This window comes from Eptatretus burgeri, chromosome 4 (genome assembly GCF_056783735.1).
Source record: "Eptatretus burgeri isolate ZD-2024b chromosome 4, Ebu_testis_v1, whole genome shotgun sequence".
NCBI classification, from domain to species: Eukaryota; Metazoa; Chordata; class Myxini; order Myxiniformes; family Myxinidae; genus Eptatretus; species Eptatretus burgeri.
This window is the reverse complement of record NC_140964.1, coordinates 52,663,884-52,681,481: the sequence shown is the minus strand read 5'-3', so window position 1 is coordinate 52,681,481 and position 17,598 is coordinate 52,663,884. Positions and strand designations below refer to the sequence as shown.

Genomic DNA, 17,598 nt, shown 5'->3' with positions numbered 1-17,598 from the left:
TGGTCATACATTAATGAAAAGCTATTTTATGACTCAATGTTTCATGAAATTTATAATTTCACTCGTCACAAGCACTCTACATTTCGCACATGCTTGATTAAAAGGGTTCACACGCCTTTGGTTTGAGCACTTTCTAATGAACTGCACATCCCACTGGTAAAGTTGAATGATTGAAGTGTTAATATTTATTTATTTATTTATTTATGTATCCTTGACATGCATGATCAAGGAGAAGATAAGTTGATTGCTAAGTGATGCTTTCCAACGCTGTGGGAGTTGGGGTGTCGTCTTGTCTGGTTTGAGATCTGGATTTTTATGCAGGTTGTCACACAGATTGTTCATGTAGACTAAAAATAAGGTGGGCCCAATCACTGATCCTTGAGATACAGGTGCATTTATTGGAGTTAAATTTGATGTTTGACCATTGACCACTTCCTGGATATGTCTGACCATCAAGTAGCTGCATAACCACTGCAACAGTTGCAACATCTCTCACCTCAAATGAGCAATTTTTTTGGAGTGTGTATTGGTAGAAATGGGAATTCAACGTAAAGTAATGACGTGGACTGACCGTGACATTGGGGGACATCTTTGCCTTATCGACAATGGCGGTCCGCTCAGAAGAAGAGCGATCGTTTGCGATTAAAATTGGCAAATACACTGCCATTTCATGTGAGATCGTTTTCTAAATGGTATCATGTACAGCCTCAACATTTTGTCATCAACGTGACACCAGCAATGTAAGTGTAAAGGTTAAGATGCCCTCGAAAAAAGTCTATGTGGTCTAAAGCTTTAAATGGTCAAGGGTCCAAGCCGTCGAACATGTCTGAAAGGTGTGAGGGGTCTAAGGGGAGTCAAGGGACTGAAGAGGTGTAATGGTCTAAAGGGTCTGTGGGGTCTTTGGGCTCTGGGGGTCGAAAGGGTATAAAAGGTCGAAAGGGTGAAGAGGTCGAAAGTGTCTTAAAGGTAAAAGGGATTTCAGGGGTCTATACTGGTCTGAAGGATGCTTAAAGGTCTTAGGTGGTCTTTCTGGGTCTTAAGGGTCTCAGGGATCTTGAGAGTCTTAGGGGGTCTTACGGTTATTTGACATCATAAATGGTCTGAAGGGTATTGGGGGTTTTAAGGGTCTTGGGAACTTAGTGGATCTGAAGGGTCTTAGGGGTCTTTAAGGGTCTTAAGGTTCAAAATGGTCTTGAGGTCTTCGGGGTGTCAAGTGGTCTAAAGGTATAGAGGTGTTTGGAACTTGCTCACATGCAGGCACGCATGGCTCCTTTTATATATGAGGCCCCGCGAGGAGGAGTGATGTAAGCGACATTTTTTAATGATATGATGATGATCGGCTCCGATGATAGGGGAAGGGTTAAAATAGTGCTATATGGCATTAACTCCAAAATGGCCGATGTGTCCCTTACATCACTCCTCCTCGCGGCGCCTCATATATATGGATATAGATGTACAGTATATAGAAGCTCCTTCATAGGTGCTAAATCACTGTGAAGGAAAACCTGTTACCCCAGGCAGACACATGATATACCAATGGGATGTTGCATCAGAAAGATGATAGGTTCTCATTACGTGACAAGATGTCTGGACTGATTGAATGCAATTGAGGGGGACATGGAGCGATCAGGGGGTTCCTGATGGAGTCAAGCCTATCGGCCTGACACCTGATTGAAGGAAATTTGTTGTGCCTTTAATTTAACCAGTTGAGTTTGACAAAATATATACAACAATGCTGTACACATTCGACTTTTAAGGACATATATTGGGACATGGCTTACCCAAGCATGATGCAAATTATATTCTAAGTATTGCCATGTATTACACCATTTCAGTACCAGTACTCATGATGGCTGTGAGTTACGTGATGTTATTTATTTATCGAATGTGTAGTGCAGCCTTTTCTAGGAAAATAGAATGTTCTCCACTCCAACGCTTGTTGTATCATCAAAATTGTTGTCAATGAATCAGAAATTTTTGGTGACGCAGGAGGGCACCAGATTGTGGATGGACTGCGCAGTCATTACATGCAGAATCTGTTCCATAACTTACATTCAATGGGTGTTTTGTTTTCTGGTTCATTTTAGAATAAGAGTGAAGAGTGCAGCTAGGTTGGTGTATGAGTTGTTGCTGTTGTTGTTGGTGTTGTTGTTGTTGTTGTTCGAGTCGTTTGAATAAAATGTAGTACAAGTTGAAGGTATTAATTTTTCAAAACGGCTTGTTTCGATATTATTATTATTATCATCATTATAATTGGGCCACGAAGAAGTCTTTAAAGCATTTTATGATTGCAATTTAATATATATTGCACTTCTGGGAGTGTTGAGCAAGTTAAAGGGACTTATTTTCAGTGCACGGGTTGTTAACATGAAGTGCTAATCGTAATTACCTCCCTTGCCATCGAGGGATGTTGGGTATTAATGAAAAACCTGCTTTCAGAACAGCCATGAACAGCAATAATGTTTCATTAATAGCATTCAGAAAGGCACCATGAAGGTCATGTGATATCATTCTCTGCAGCATTAATTATGCTGGTTGACACTACAGTGTGAGCACTATGGTTAACATGCAATAATAATAATAATAATACAATGTTTTGTAATCACAGCAGTAATAATAGAAATATATATATATATATATATATATATATATATATATATATATATATATATATATATATATATATATATATATATATATATATATATAAACAAATAGCATGGTGAAGCCATCTGTCTGTCCGTCTGTCTGCCTGAGACGCCGTCCATGAAGCCATCGGTGTTCCACTCATGAAGCCGAGTGACGACATGTCTATTAATTACGTATTGCGTGAACGTCAGTACACACACATATGTCGATTAATGTAACGATTGACATACTATTGGAATCTACCTTTCAAACCTTTAGACTGCTGTGACCATTTTGACCTTTGAAGACCAGAATTGCTGTTCCGACCAGAAATGGAAACCATAATTGCTGTTTTCGATGTATTTACCATGACGAGCCCAGATGAGGTGAAATTGTGATATGTTAAATGCTCGAGAATGCAAGGACAGCATTACATGGAAAAGAAGATTGTTGGTAATCACAGGGTCTATTATAAGGTCAATGGAAATTACATTGTGTAACTCAGAAAATGTGCAGAACATCAATTGATCATCACAAATGATCTGTTTCGTTAAACCAATAATCACAAAACCAGACGAATGCATCCAAGACTGAAACAATGGCATCTAATTACCTCTGCCACCGAAGGTGAAGGGGGTTATGTTTTCACCCCCTCTCCGTCTGTTTTTTTTTTTTTGTATACCTTGTCGAGGCTCGTATGAGAGCTAACACACAACTCACAGCAAGGGGGCATGAGACAAGAGGGGCGGGAGTGGGAGGGACAAAACAGTGGGGAACAGAGACATGAGGAGATCTGTGGAAGGGAGAGGGATGGGACGGGGAACATGGGGAAGAGAAGATGGACATTACAGGGACTTTCAGGAAGGAAAGCAGAGGAATTGAAGGAAGTGGGCTTGAGTGGATTATCGGGGGTCGAAAAGATCGAGGATTTGGATGGGGGATGATAAGAGGTGCTGGTGAACAGCTGTTTTGAAAGCCTGGAGGGAAGAATGGGAAAGAATAGAGTGAGGAAGTTTATTCCAAAGGTGGGAAAAAAGAAGAATGAAAGAGTGAATATGAGCAGTGATTCGTGATTTTGGTAGTTTTACCAGAAGGGGGTTGTTGGCGGACCTTGAGCGCCCTGTGGAAATGTGGTGGGGACAAATCGCAGAGAGAACAGGGGGGGCAAGGCTGGAGAGGAGTCGGTAGAAGACAGAAAGACCACCGACCAACCTGCGGTGATTGAGTGAGAGGCCCAAAGACTCAGCTTCATTGCGGGAGATGCCGATGATCCTAAATGCCCTGGTTTCGACAGCGTGAAGCCGACAAAGGTGGGAGGCAGGAGCACCAGCCCAGAGGGGAGAGCAGTACTCCATCATGCTATGGACAAAAGCTTTGTAAGTGGTCAGCAGCTCAAGAGGGCCGAGGAAGGACTTTGCTTTTGAGGCGAGGTTGGAAATGTGACTTTCCCAGGAAAGGTCATGGCAGATAGTGAGACCCAGAAGCTTGAAAGAAAAGACTTCTTCCAGAGGATTGTTGAGAAAGTGGATGGGGGGGTTTTCTAAATGGTCCTTTCGAAGAGACATAGTGAGAGTGTGAGATTTGTCCGGATTGAAAGACATGTTCCATATGTTGGACCAGTTTGTGATTTTATCCAGATCTGCAGTGAGCGAAGAAGCTGCTGCTTGCCGGTCTGAGGGATGACAGATGGTACGGCAGAGGGTGGAGTCATCGGCAAAGAGAAATAGAGGATTTTCCAGAGAGTCGGAGAGATCATTGATGAAAACCAGAAAAAGAACAGGGCCCAGAACGCTACCTTGAGGAACTCCAGCCTGCACAGGAAGAGGGGATGAAAGAACTTCATTTAGGGCCACGCGTTGACTGCGACAGGAGAGTAAGTCTGCGGGCCATCAGTGGAGATGGCCTTGAATACCATGGGAAGAGAGTTTGGTGAGTAGGGCAGGATGCCAGACTGTGTCAAAAGCACGTGATATGTCCAGGGATACGGCTCGGATTTCCTGTCTGGCATTGAGGACCTCCATCCATTGATGGGAGAGCAGAAGCAACATATCCAGGGTAGAGTGACCTGGTCTGAAACCAAATTGATGATCGGAAATCAAGCCATTGGAGAAGAGGAAGGATTTCATGTCTGAACTGATGATGGATTCCATAACCTTGCTGATGATTGGGTGAAGGCTGATTGGTCTGTAGTTGCAGGGATCTGTTTTTGCACCTTTTTAATGCAGGGCAGTGATGTTTGCTGATTTCCAAGCAGATGGCAGATGACCTTGGGCAAATGAGAGGGTGAATAGAACAGAGAGAGGGTGAGCAAGAGCAGAAGAGCAGGCTTTGAGGACACGTGGGCTGATGCCGTCTTGACCGGTTGCAGAATCTGAGTCGAGGTTTGAAAGCAAGCTCTCCACCTTGTCAGGAGAAAAGGATACAGAGTCCAGGGACAGTTGGGTGCGACTGAGTAAGGTGGGTAGATAAAGTGATTGGTTTTGGATACGAGATTTAGCTGCAAACACCGAGTTTAGACATTCAGCTTTATCACGTGCGGTATCAGCAGTGCACCATTTGAGGTAAGGGAGGGGATGGAGGGGGAACATACACCAGAAACAGATTTGATTAAACGCCACCAGGATTTTGAGGAGGGAGAGAGGTTTGAGAGTTCAGACTTGAGATGAGAAAGATGTTGTTTTCTGGCTCTCCTGAGGGTAGACACACACTTGTTCCGAGCTTTATGGACGGAACTGAGATTGCCCTCAGTTGGGTTTGCTTTCCATGAGGCAAAGGCAAGTTGTTTCAGGACAACTGCCTCGCCACAAGCTTCAGTGAACCAAGGGCGGGAGGAAGGGTAGGACAACTGAACATGAGAGGGGATAAATCTGTGCATGAGGGAGAGCAAGTTTCTTTGAAAGAATTCCCAGGATGAGTTGATGTTTGAGAAAGTAGTGATAGGAGACCAGTCTGTAAGTTTGATGGCTGCTCGGAGACCCTGCCAGTCGGCTTGAGTGAAATGCCAGACTCGATGGCGGTGAGGTGGTTCTCTGATAACACCCAGAGAGATGTCCACTTTGATAAGGACGTGGTCAGAAGAACCAATTGGAGCGAAGGAAGAGCAGCAGATATTGTCAGGGAAATTTGTCAAAATCAGATCCAGAAGAGATGGAGTACCATTGGTTGAGATCCGGGTCGGGAAATTGACCGATTGAGTCAGTCCTAATGAGTCGCAGAAAGCTTTTGCTGAGGTGCCATGGCAGGTGAGAGAAGTACCCACACCTAGCCAACTGGCGTGATGACAATTGAAGTCACCACATCAGAGGAAGAGAGAGTTTGGATGAGAAGATACAAGATGGTCCATGTTTTTGGATAGTGAGGTGTAGATGGAGTCTTCACTGTTTGGTGGACGGTCGAGTACACATATAAACATGAGGTGGGAGTGGAGGGGAAGCCGTAGCCAGAGGTATTCCTGGGGGTTTGGGGGAGTGAGAGCAGTGCATGGAAACTGTGAGCAGTTTGGGGGTTTGTTTGCAGTATATCTCAAAAAGTTGTTCATGGATCTGGATGAAAATTTGTGGACAGGTTGGGTGTGTGACAAGAACAAACGGATTAGATTTTGGTGAAGATCTGGATCCGGATCCAACTATTAGAAATTTTTAAGTGATTCTTCACCATTGAGAGATAGGGCTAAATGACATAGAGCATGATATCTCAAAAGGTTGTTGATGGATTCGGATGAAACTTGGTGGGCATGTTTTGTGTTTGACAAGAAGGAATTTATTCAATTTTGGTGAAGATCCGTATGCAAATCTGGATCTGATAATTTTTGAAGTGATTCTTCGCCATTGAGAGGTCGGGCCAAAAACGATATCGTACTGTACAGCATGATATTCCAAAAATGTATTGGGCCCGATATGTTCTCGTGGATCAGGCATTACGTGGTGGAGGTATGCGCTCTACCGAGTGCCCTTCTAGTTAACCTCCGCCATCGAAGATGGACGGAGGTTACTGTTTTCACCCCTGTCTGTTTGTTTGTTTGTTTGTTTGTGAACTTTATTCTGGAAAAACTCCTGGACAGATTTCGACGAAACTTGGTGGGGGGATTAGGTATGGTCCAAGGATCATGCCATTAGATTTTGGACCACGTCCAAAGTCCAATATGGCCGCTATGGCGGCCATTTTGAAAAAATATTTGATTTCTTTTTTGTTCGCATTTCTACATGTTTTAAGCGATTTCCAACCAAAAAAAAAATTGTTAGAGAAAAAAAACCAGAAATTTTGCAACTTTTTTCAAAAATATTTTGATATTTGAAAAATATTTTAATTTTTTTTTGCATTTATACATGTTTTAAGTGATTTCCAACCCCCCCCCCCCACCCAAAAAAAATTGTTAGACAACAAAATAACAAATTTTGCAACTTTTTTTTTCAAAAAAAATTCGATTTTTTGGGGGTTTCTACATGCGCGTCGATCTAGTTTAGTTTATTCAATCGTGATTCAGTAGCGTCTGATCCGTTTTGACCTACAATGAATAGGATATCAAGTTCACTTAAGTGACCCAGCAGTATTGACGACGGAGGTTTTGCACTCTACGGAGTGCCCTTCTAGTTGACTATGTAATTGTCCTCGATGTACATCACACTCTGGTTATGTCCTCTGCTTACTGCTAGACACACCATTATCTCCTGTATTTAAGTGATATATATGTGTTTCCAAAACCTCCTCACTGTTAGTAGTCCACAGGTTAGCAAACGATTGTGAATTGCTGCCAGACAAACTTGGCTGTGCCTTGAATTATGGAATTGGTCACCTTTTTCACGAGATCTTCTTCTGGTTTGGGAATTTTTCCATGTGTTGGTTGAATCTGCAGGTGTTGCTTCCATCTCATACCTAGTTGGCGTCCATGTGCTAGTGGTGTACTTAGTTGTGCTGTTGGTTCACGAGTCAGTAAGTGACCACTATATTCATTATGAGTGTGTGTCTGTCTGTCTGTCTGTCTGTCTGTCCCGAGCATAGCTCCGTGGGTTTTGATCCGATCTTGATAAAATTTGGGTAGGAGGTTTATATCATGATCTAGTTGTGTTTTCCAGAGAATGGGAGTGCTGCGCCCATTATGGGTGGAGCCATGCCCAAAAAACATGTGTTTTTAGGGGATAGCCGGTTTCAAGTTACATCTTCTCCGAGGGGGTTTGTCGAATCTGGCAGGGGTTTCGGTATTTGGTTAGCCCAATGGCACATGCATAGCCCCACGGAGCTCGATTTTTCATTTTTGTCCCAAGGTCAAGGTCACAAAGTCACAAGGTCACGAACTTAGAAAATGTCAAAAAAAATCAATAAACTGGGCATCGAGCTCCTAGGGTTTTCAACTGTTTCGAATGAAAGTTGGTATGCAAGTAGTCCTCTTCGAGTTCAACAACTTTCATCATTTACGTTTTTCCCAATTCCCGCCAGTTTGCCCGTTGCATCCCCTTGAAGGTCAAAAAATAAAAAAGGCGAACCGTGTACATTGTTCGTGAACCATCACCGTCTCCAAACTTGTTGGTTCACGAGTCAGTAAGTGACCACTATATTCGTTATAGGTGTCTGTCTGTCTTCTGTCTGTCTGTCCTGAGCATAGCTCTGTGGATTTTGACCCAATTCTGATAAAATTTGGGTAGGAGGTTTATATCATGATCTCGTTGTGTTTTCGTGAGAATGGGAGTGCTGCGCCCATTATGAGCGGAGCCACGCCCCACAAACGTGTTTTTAGCGGGTAGTCGGTTTCAAGTTACATCTTCTCCGAGGAGTTTGTCGAATCTGGCAGGGTTTCGGTATTTGGTTAGCCCAATGGCAGCTACATAGCCCCACGGAGCTCGATTTTTCATTTTTGTCCCAAGGTCAAGGTCACAAAGTCACAAAGTCACGAACTTAGAAAATGTCAAAAAAAATCAATAAACTGGGCATCGAGCTCCTAGGGTTTTCAACTGTTTCGAATGAAAGTTGGTATGCAAGTAGTGCTCTTCGAGTACCACAACTTTCATCATTTACTTTTTTCCCGATTCCCGCCAGTTTGCCCGTTGCGTCCCCTCGAAGGTCAAAAAATAAAAAAGGCGAACCGTGTACATTGTTCGTGAACAATCGCCATCTCCAGACTTGTATTTGTCAAATTCGTTTTTGTGTTGTTCCAGGCCGACTTTCGCCGCTCTTCCGAGAGCTGCTGTGAAAAATTTGTGCTCCCCTTTTGTCTTCATCTCCATATTCCTCTTTTTACTTTTTTTTCTTCACAAATATTGTACTTTCTATCTCCCCAACATTACTATTTCTCCTTGCTTCAAAAAATTAAAAACAAACAAACAAAAACTTTATTTTTTAACTCCACAATGATCTGATTCTACTTTATTTTCCTTCTGCCTGTGCTTCCTGTTCTCCGTCTTTTTTCTCTCCCTATTCTCAATATCTCCAAACTGAATCTTCATTTGGTAGAAACGCTTCTTCATTCTTCCTTTAATAGCATTAAAACATTAGAAAATGCTTCACCTTCCTGATTTTTATGTCAGGATTACACTACATGCACTTCTTCTTCACCAGGATCGATTCCTCTTCTTCTTCACCAGGATCGATTCCTCTTCTTATTCTTCTTCTTCGTCTCTTCTTCTTCTTCTTCTTCTTCTCAAAGATTATTATCCAAAACGATCTGTCAGCTAAATGCTTGGTCCACCAACCCTCCTCCCACACTGACAGCACCACCTTTGTTCGTTCTTTCAAAAAAAATTCTTACCTTCCATCCCATGATCTTTGTCCCCGTTTGTCCAATTTCGTAATTTAGTTCAGCATCCCTCCACTTCATGTCCTCTCTTTCTGCATACCCCTCACCCACCCCTCAATGCTGCATGTCCTCTCTATCTGTATCTTTCCTTTCCCATCCTCTTAATGCTTCCCCCTCACCACATCTCCTCAAAGCTTCATGTCCCCCATTTCTGCATCCCTCCTCACACCATCCTCTCAGTGATTCTCCCTCGCTCCACCCACTCAAACCTTCCCCATCATCCCACTTCCTCAAAGCTTCCCCTCCCCATGCCCACACAAAACCCCCCACCCCTCACCCTGCACCATCTCAATTCCTCCTCCTTTGTCCCTCACAATGTAGACCTCAAGCATTTGAGGTCAAGACTCCAACCTGACGGATCTCTCAATTCAGGCTGCTGCTGATAAACTGGACATCACGTGTTTAACAGAATCTTCCCTCAAACAAGACGTCCCAGACTCTGAAGTGTCTCTCCCCAGCTATTGTCTCCACTGATTTGATAAACCTGAACCCGGCCCTGGTGCAGGAATTGTACTTTACGTCAAGCACTCCATTTCTCACTGCCCTCAAACTCATTTTACATCTCCCAACCCCCAAAAGTACCTTTGGCTGCGACTTCCCCGATGCTTCACATTTTGTTTGTCTGTGTTGTTCCCTCCTTCAAACAGTGACGACTCCATCTACATCTCTCTCAGACAACATGGGCCAACTTTTAACCACTCATCCCAACTCTCTCTCTTCCTCATATGTGATTACGTGGTGGTTTCAATGTAACAATGCAAATTGGCTGGGTGTTGGTACTTCTCTCACCATCCATGGCACTTCAGCAAAGGACTTACGTCACTCCATGGGACTGACTCGATCTGTGAACCTTCCAACCCGGATTTATGCCACTGGAAAATCCTCCTTTCTGAACTCGGTGATGACAAATTCCCTGCAATTATCTCTTGCTCTTCCTCAGCTCCAATTGGTTCTTCTGATCATATGCTTGTAAGAATCAACATCTCTCCCGCTATTCTCAGAGAGCTGCGACAGTGCCGGCGAGTCTCACAGCTCACTCAGGCAGATTAGCAGGGAATGAAAGCAGCCATCTCACTTCAGGACTGGTCTCCCATATCCACTGCCCCTGATCTTAACTCAGCCTGGGAATTCTTCCATAGAAACATTCTCTCTCTCTCTCTCTCTCTCTCTCTCTCTGTCTCTCTCTCTCTCTCTCTCTCTCTCTCTCTCTCTCTCTCTCTCTCTCTCTCTCTCTCTCTCTCTCTCTCTCTCTCTCTCTCTCTCTCTCTCTCTCTCTCTCTCTCTCTCTCTCTCTCTCTCTCTCTCTCTCTCTCTCTCTCTCTCTCTCTCTCTCTCTCTCTCTCTCTCTCTCTCTCTCTCTCTCTCTCTCTCTCTCTCTCTCTCTCTCTCTCTCTCTCTCTCTCTCTCTCTCTCTCTCTCTCTCTCTCTCTCTCTCTCTCTCTCTCTCTCTCTCTCTCTCTCTCTCTCTCTCTCTCTCTCTCTCTCTCTCTCTCTGTGTCTGTCTCTCTCTCTCTCTCTCTCTCTCTCTCTCTCTCTCTGTGTCTGTCTCTCTCTCTCTCTCTCTCTCTCTCTCTCTCTGTGTCTGTCTCTCTCTCTCTCTCTCTCTCTCTCTCTCTCTCTCTGTGTCTGTCTCTCTCTCTCTCTCTCTCTCTCTCTCTCTGTGTCTGTCTCTCTCTCTCTCTCTCTCTCTCTCTCTCTCTCTCTCTCTCTCTCTCTCTCTCTCTCTCTCTCTCTCTCTCTCTCTCTCTCTCTCTCTCTCTCTCTCTCTCTCTCTCTCTCTCTCTCTCTCTCTCTCTTGCACAGATCCATCCCATCTTTTCTTCAGTTATCCTACCTTCTTCCCACCCATGATACACCAAATGATGTGGTTAGACAGTTGCTCTGAAACAACATGCCTTCTCTTCCTGGAAAACAAACCTGACTGAAGGCAAGCCCACAACAAATGTGTGTCCACTCTCAGGACAGGGAGTAAACAACATCTGTCCAACCTCAAGATTGAACATTCAAACTTGTCTCCCTCCTCTAAAACCTGGTGGTTCCTTGTTAAGTCTGCCTCCAGAGTCTGCTCCCCTTCCACCCCATATTACTGGAACAGGAGACATCTTAGGGCATTTCATCGGGAGATATCTTTCTGGAAACACAGTGTAAATGGATATTCTTACAAAATGCACGATAGATGTGATATTCTCACAACACAAAATTCAAGAGAATTGTACAGAGCAACTGCAGCCTTTGAGTGCCATCTTTATAGACTTTACCAAAGCCTTTGATACTTTTCATGTGATGTGACAGCTTCCACAGAAGCTTGGATGCCATGATCATTTTTTGAAGATTCTGCAGGAGTTTCACCGTGGTGTTGTTGGCTCTGTATCCATTGCAAGCACACTGACTAAGTCTTTTGAAATAACACACAATTGGGATGTCCACTCATCTCATTGTTTCTGATTGTTTCTACCTGAAGAAGCAACTGGAGACCTGGAAGCTGGGTTCTCGACTCAGGAAGAATTATTCAGATTTTCATGATTGTACTCAAGGAGAACTATTCAGGTTATTATGATTGAGAGCAAAAAACTAAGGCAATTGAAAGAATATTGTCAGTGAATTCCTATTTGCAGATGATAGTTCACTCATTGCTCACAGTGAGGCTAACTTGCAGTTGATCAACTATATAACCACTTTGTGTCTGCAACCTATCAATAAGGACTTGTTAATTAAATTAATTAAAATTAACTTTTAATTAATTTTTAAATAAATTTTAAAAATGAATTGTTCATTAAATTAATTAAAAAAAAACACCTTAATTAAAAAACAACAGAGGTCCACGATCAGATACCACCTTGCACAACCTACTTTGAATCTACTATCGTCATCAATGGTACTCGACTTAAAATTGTGCAGCTATGTATATATATATATATATATATATATATATATATATATATATATATATATATATATATATATATATATATATATATATATATATATATATATAGTACATATATTTTCTTGGGTGCAACATGAGTGTCAAGCTCCATTTCCTGAATAGTCACCTTGATAAATTCCCTGAGAACCTTGGGGCTGTAAGTGAGGAACAGGTAGAGCGCTTCCAGCAGGACCTCATGACGATGGAAGAGTGCTACCAAGGGCGATGGGACAAAAATATGATGGCAGACTACTGCTGGAGCATCAAACGAGATCACCCTGTGGAAGTCCACAAACGAAAGAGCTCCAAGTGCAAATTCTTGCCTGAGTAGGACCTATTTGAACTTTGCATTCCATCCTTATCAATTGTTCTGAATCACCTATCATCTTTATGTCGAAATATATGTTAATTTAAATTTGCTTTTAATTCAAATTGTAACTTACCAAAGAAATGTTGAAAATGTTGAATTGCAAAATCTATGTTTAATATAAATTTGCTTTCAATACAAATTGTAACTTACCAAATAAATGTTGATAATGGTGGATTGCAAATAATCTCGAGCTTACAGAGAGAAACTAACTTCAGATTTGAATTCAGCACACTCAAATTAGGTAGGATCAAGTGCTGGTATCAATGCAACAAAAACTTTGTTCCCCAGTGATATCCTTTACACTTCGGAAATCTAGATTCCCAGCTGCAAGCACACGAAGATGCTGAATGCCGTCCAGGTGTCACATCCACATGCAATTGTGGGCATTTCCTGAAAGGCCAAAGTCAGGAATGATGAAGTATTCAGTGTGTGGGGATGCTCGGTATCAAGTCAATACTGATCGAGTTTCAACTTTTGTGGTCGGGGAATTAATTGAGGATGGATGACAGCAGATTGTCTAAATAGATAATTTATGGACAGCTTTCAACTGGGCGGAGAAGGCAAGGCAGATGGTGACAATTTTAAAGACAACTTGGAAAAAAAAAGCTCCAGAAATGCCACATATCCACCCAAAACTGGGAATCTCTTAACTCTGACAGACTGTCTGGGAGAACTTGCATTGAACAGAAGTTTTTGAGAGAGATTGCTTGGAGAATCTACACCTGAAACAGCAACAGTCTGATCCATGAAGACTGTGTTTATTATCACTGCTGATGGATGATGACTTTTAAAGAGAAGGGGCTAAGTCACAGAGGTAAAAAGGGTGGTTTCGGCTTGGAGCAGGATGGAGAGCAGCTGAGTAGACGAGGTCCGGGTAGTGTGGAACGCATGCGTCTTCACTTTGTGTGCGTTCTCATCTGCTCTATTGAATCATCTTTGTTCCTCATTCAGTCCCTGTGTTCTATTTTATGTGTCCTGCAAGGTTGTTTTTTTGAAATGAAAGATTAATCTTCAGCTTCCTTTCTCATACGAATGCCTCTTCCTCCAGTCTATACTGGAATATGTTATGAAGCCTGCCATACTACTTGGTATCATTTTTGTGCTTTGAGTTTAAGGAGTTTAGTCGCATTGCCAAGGTTTAATCAATTTTCCTGTTAACTCGTTAATAAAGGGGTTTACTTATTAATTTCACTGCCATTCTGGAATATGCCTGGTGTTGGCTTAATGGTTAGGGGTGATGGTCTTGGGATCCGAGGATCCTGAGTTCAAATCCCACTCGGCAGTTGAATTAATACCATGTGGGGTTGACTCTGCCTGTCTTCCTTCCGAGGTCGACAAAAATGAGTGCCAGCATGGTGGTACACTGTGTTGGCGTGGTGACCCGTCCAGGATTGTGTCCAATAGCCAAGGAGTCTGCTTCGGCAGCACTAACGCTCTGCACAGAGTATGGTCCCAATGGATGGATGGATTCTGGAATGAGTCTCGGTTAACTGGTTATTGACCAACCTGACCAATTGGTTGTTTGGGTCATGACCTTGTGATCGATCTGTGATTTCTGCCCTTGGACGTCATTTTGTTGCACTCCTCCACTTATGGCATGCCTTCACGGTACCCCCCCCCCCCAGGTATTCTTACCACTATATTTATCTCACTTGGCATCTACAAGCTGGAAATTTGGAATGAGTAGGAGCACACAGTGGCCTACTTTTTTCGAGAGATACTTATTCCCTTTAACATGACTTCCCTTCCAAGGAACTTCAATGCAGGAGGAGTCTGCTAGGCCAATCGAGCCTTGAAATGGTTGCCATCCTATGGTTATTTGTCAATGCTCTGTCCTTTTTAATTCTAAACATCAAGCAAGGAATCAGCACGTCCAATTTTTTCAGCCTTTGGAATTATTCGGCTTGTGTTTGAACCACCGGCCTCCCAGACCGGATGCTCTAACCATCACACCACCGAGTCTGGTCAAATGAAGACAGGCAGCTGGCTTTATGTCAGAACAAAAAGGACTCTCCTGATTAATAATGATGAAAGTTGTTGTAAAATATTGTTACTATTACAACTGTGATGACATTATTTTCTCCATTTATAGGAGGTAAAGTAATTATTTTGAAATTATCTCACTTTCACACCGATGTACTGGAATGTTTAGGGTCCAGTGGGTCAATGTTGTGATGGTCACACGATTGCATGTGTGGAACAGATGGATCCCGTGCAGAAGGCTGTCATAAACCATACATTCGGGGTTCCAGTAGCATCCAGGAAAAAAATGCTCATCAGCTGCAACATCTGCCAGCTTCGTTTCAACTCCCAGGTGAGACCAACATGATGACATGACGTGCGAACAACGACTCTCCTCAAGGTCTCTTACCGATGGTTTGCTTTCATTTCTCTTTTAACTACCTCACCTCAGACACTTATTTTGAAGCCTTGCATCACTATTTCACATGAGGGCCTCACTTTGGTGCTTCCCTTCAACTTCTCAAATTGAGATCTCACCAAAGGCACTTCATTCACCTCAATGACTTCCTTTGATGCCTCACCTCAGCTCCTCACTTTTGAGGGCTTAGGTTAGTGGCTTGAATCCCTCATTCTGATGTCGCATCCCAGTCTCCCAACTCGATGCATCACTTCAAGCAATCCTATCTCAATAGTTCACCCTGACGCATTTTGTTCATGCCTCACATCACTTCCTCATATTGATGCCTCAACTCAATCGTGCCCCTCATTGCTGCAACTTATTGTTTCCTCTCAAAACAATAGCTCTTCTCAATGTGAAAGGCAATTCCTCACTTACATTTTCACTTTGATGCTTCTTTTTATGCGCTAAACTTAATGCCTTGTGTCACTTACCTCATTACCTTGCTGTGGTGTTCCACACAAGCTGTGATGAACCCACACCTTTGTCCACGAAAATATGGAATGTGCTTACACTGTAATCAGGGATGAATCATTTTATGATAAAATATTGAGCAAAGGACCTCCGCAACATCATTCTTGACCTGGTTCAATCATACCGGTCATCTCTCATGGGACAGCGGTGTCGTTCGCGCATGCTCACCTCTCAAATGGTGAAAAATGACCTTTCCGATTGAGTGTGAAGCATTTTCCTTTTGTTCGATTTCTCACCGCTCCCATCTTTCTGCATCCTTCATCCCTTTGTGTGGCATTCCTTTTATGTGGATGTACCCATGAGCTTCCATGGTGGATTCCAAAACAATGATGATAATAATATAATACAAGTTCCCATGTAAGGAACTTTAATGTATGAGGACACCATGCAGCCCATCATGCCTGTGCAATTGTTGCCAACCTATAGTTGTTTGTCCGTACTCTCCTCTTTCAACGCCGAGCATTAAGCAAGCAATCGGCACGTACCATTTAAAGTGCTTGGTTTTACTCAGCCGGGATTCCAACCACCACCTCCCAGCACTCACAAAGGATGCTCTCACCATTACACTATCCTTACACCACATAATAGTTATTGTTGTTATTGTAATAATTTATGGCGACAAAGGAAGGAGAGAATTATTTTCCACTTACAAAAGGGTTTCGCAACCAAAAATATGACTCTACTCCATCAGCATCAAGAAACCTACTCGCCGATGGGAAAATGTGTGACAGATGTTGGAAGCGACTCCAGAGAGCAGAATTAACATCTGTGCCAATTTTCCCTCGCACAGGACTGTTCTGTCGTGGTTTAGGATGGAGGGAATTTTTGTCCTCATTTGAATTATTGTCGCACTTTTCACATTGTTTATTTTCAAATTGGCCTAGCAGGATGGACTGCAGGTACGCACACTCTCCTCTAAGCTGTCTAGCCTAGGTTTGAATCCCGACCCAGCTATAAACTGTCATCCCGGTGTTCCATGGGCAGGATGTGTGTGCCGTCCTTCGGATGGACGATAAACTGGGCATCCCGGCATTAGTTGGTGGACGTTCTTCGCCAAGTGTAGGCGAGCAATCACCGGCACTAAGAAGAAAGTCCAAATTCATGCCCCTGACTACTGCTGGGAAGGCAATGGCAAACCAGCCAGTACAACCCTTTGCCAAGAAACGACTTCAGCAGCACCGATGCTCTGTAACAGAGTATAGTATATCAGAATCAGAAATGTTTGAAATATTCCTGTAATATGCAGATTAAATTCCATTACAAACAAACATGCAGTATGTCTGGGTCAAGGGCGTTTGTGGTGGATCGGTTGCAATCCGCTGAGCTTGGCACGGCCCTCATCAAGCCATTTGTCTTTGTTCCAGCCTTTGCTTTCCCATCCATCTACTTTAAACGAAAGCCGTGAAATCAATACCTTGATTTAGTGTTAAACCGAAGTTTCTGATTCCATGCCTGCTCGCAGGACTGCTGGATGCAACAAAGTTTGGTCACATGGTTTATTTCGGTTATCGTACCAGTGACTTTGAAATATTCATCTACAACGACATATTTCGGTATCAAACAATCAATCACTTAAACATTATAAACAGGAGCTAGCTCGCGAGCTATCGTATGCATCACAAATCTGCTGCTTACTGCTGGGTAGCATCAAATTTCTGGGGGCACAGCTACGCTGCCGATGCTCTGCCCTCTATTACCAGTGCACTGGTACTCATTTCGCCGACCTCGGAAGGATGACAGGCTGAGTCACCTCGACCTCGTGTCAGTTCAACAGCCGACAAGGGGCTCGAACTCAAGATCCCAAGATCTTAAGCCAGCCACCTTAACCATTAAGCCGACACCAGGCTATATAAACAGGAGAAACACCAACACATTCATAGCTACCAGTCAAGCAGAGAATCAAATCCCATTCATTGCATTTTTCTTCCAAAATATACTTGGATATAGGGATTAAAGCCAATGCTCCAACGACATTGTACAGAGGCAGCACACTT

At 43.1% G+C, this 17,598-nt stretch overlaps 1 protein-coding gene across 7 annotated transcripts in view; it reads left to right on the top strand.

Annotated features, from left to right (window-relative positions):
- LOC147028068 (zinc finger protein 385D-like) overlaps positions 1–17,598 on the top strand; it is a 465,436-nt gene that overhangs the window by 410,517 nt on the left and 37,321 nt on the right. For 6 of the 7 annotated variants that reach the window (XM_085878078.1, XM_085878076.1, XM_085878075.1 and 3 more), the window contains one exon: positions 14,915–15,025. The exons of the other annotated variant lie outside the window; for it this stretch is intronic. In XM_085878078.1, the coding sequence (XP_085734204.1) occupies positions 14,915–15,025 (111 nt within the window). The remainder of the gene's footprint in view (positions 1–14,914; positions 15,026–17,598) is intronic. 7 annotated transcript variants of the gene reach the window in all.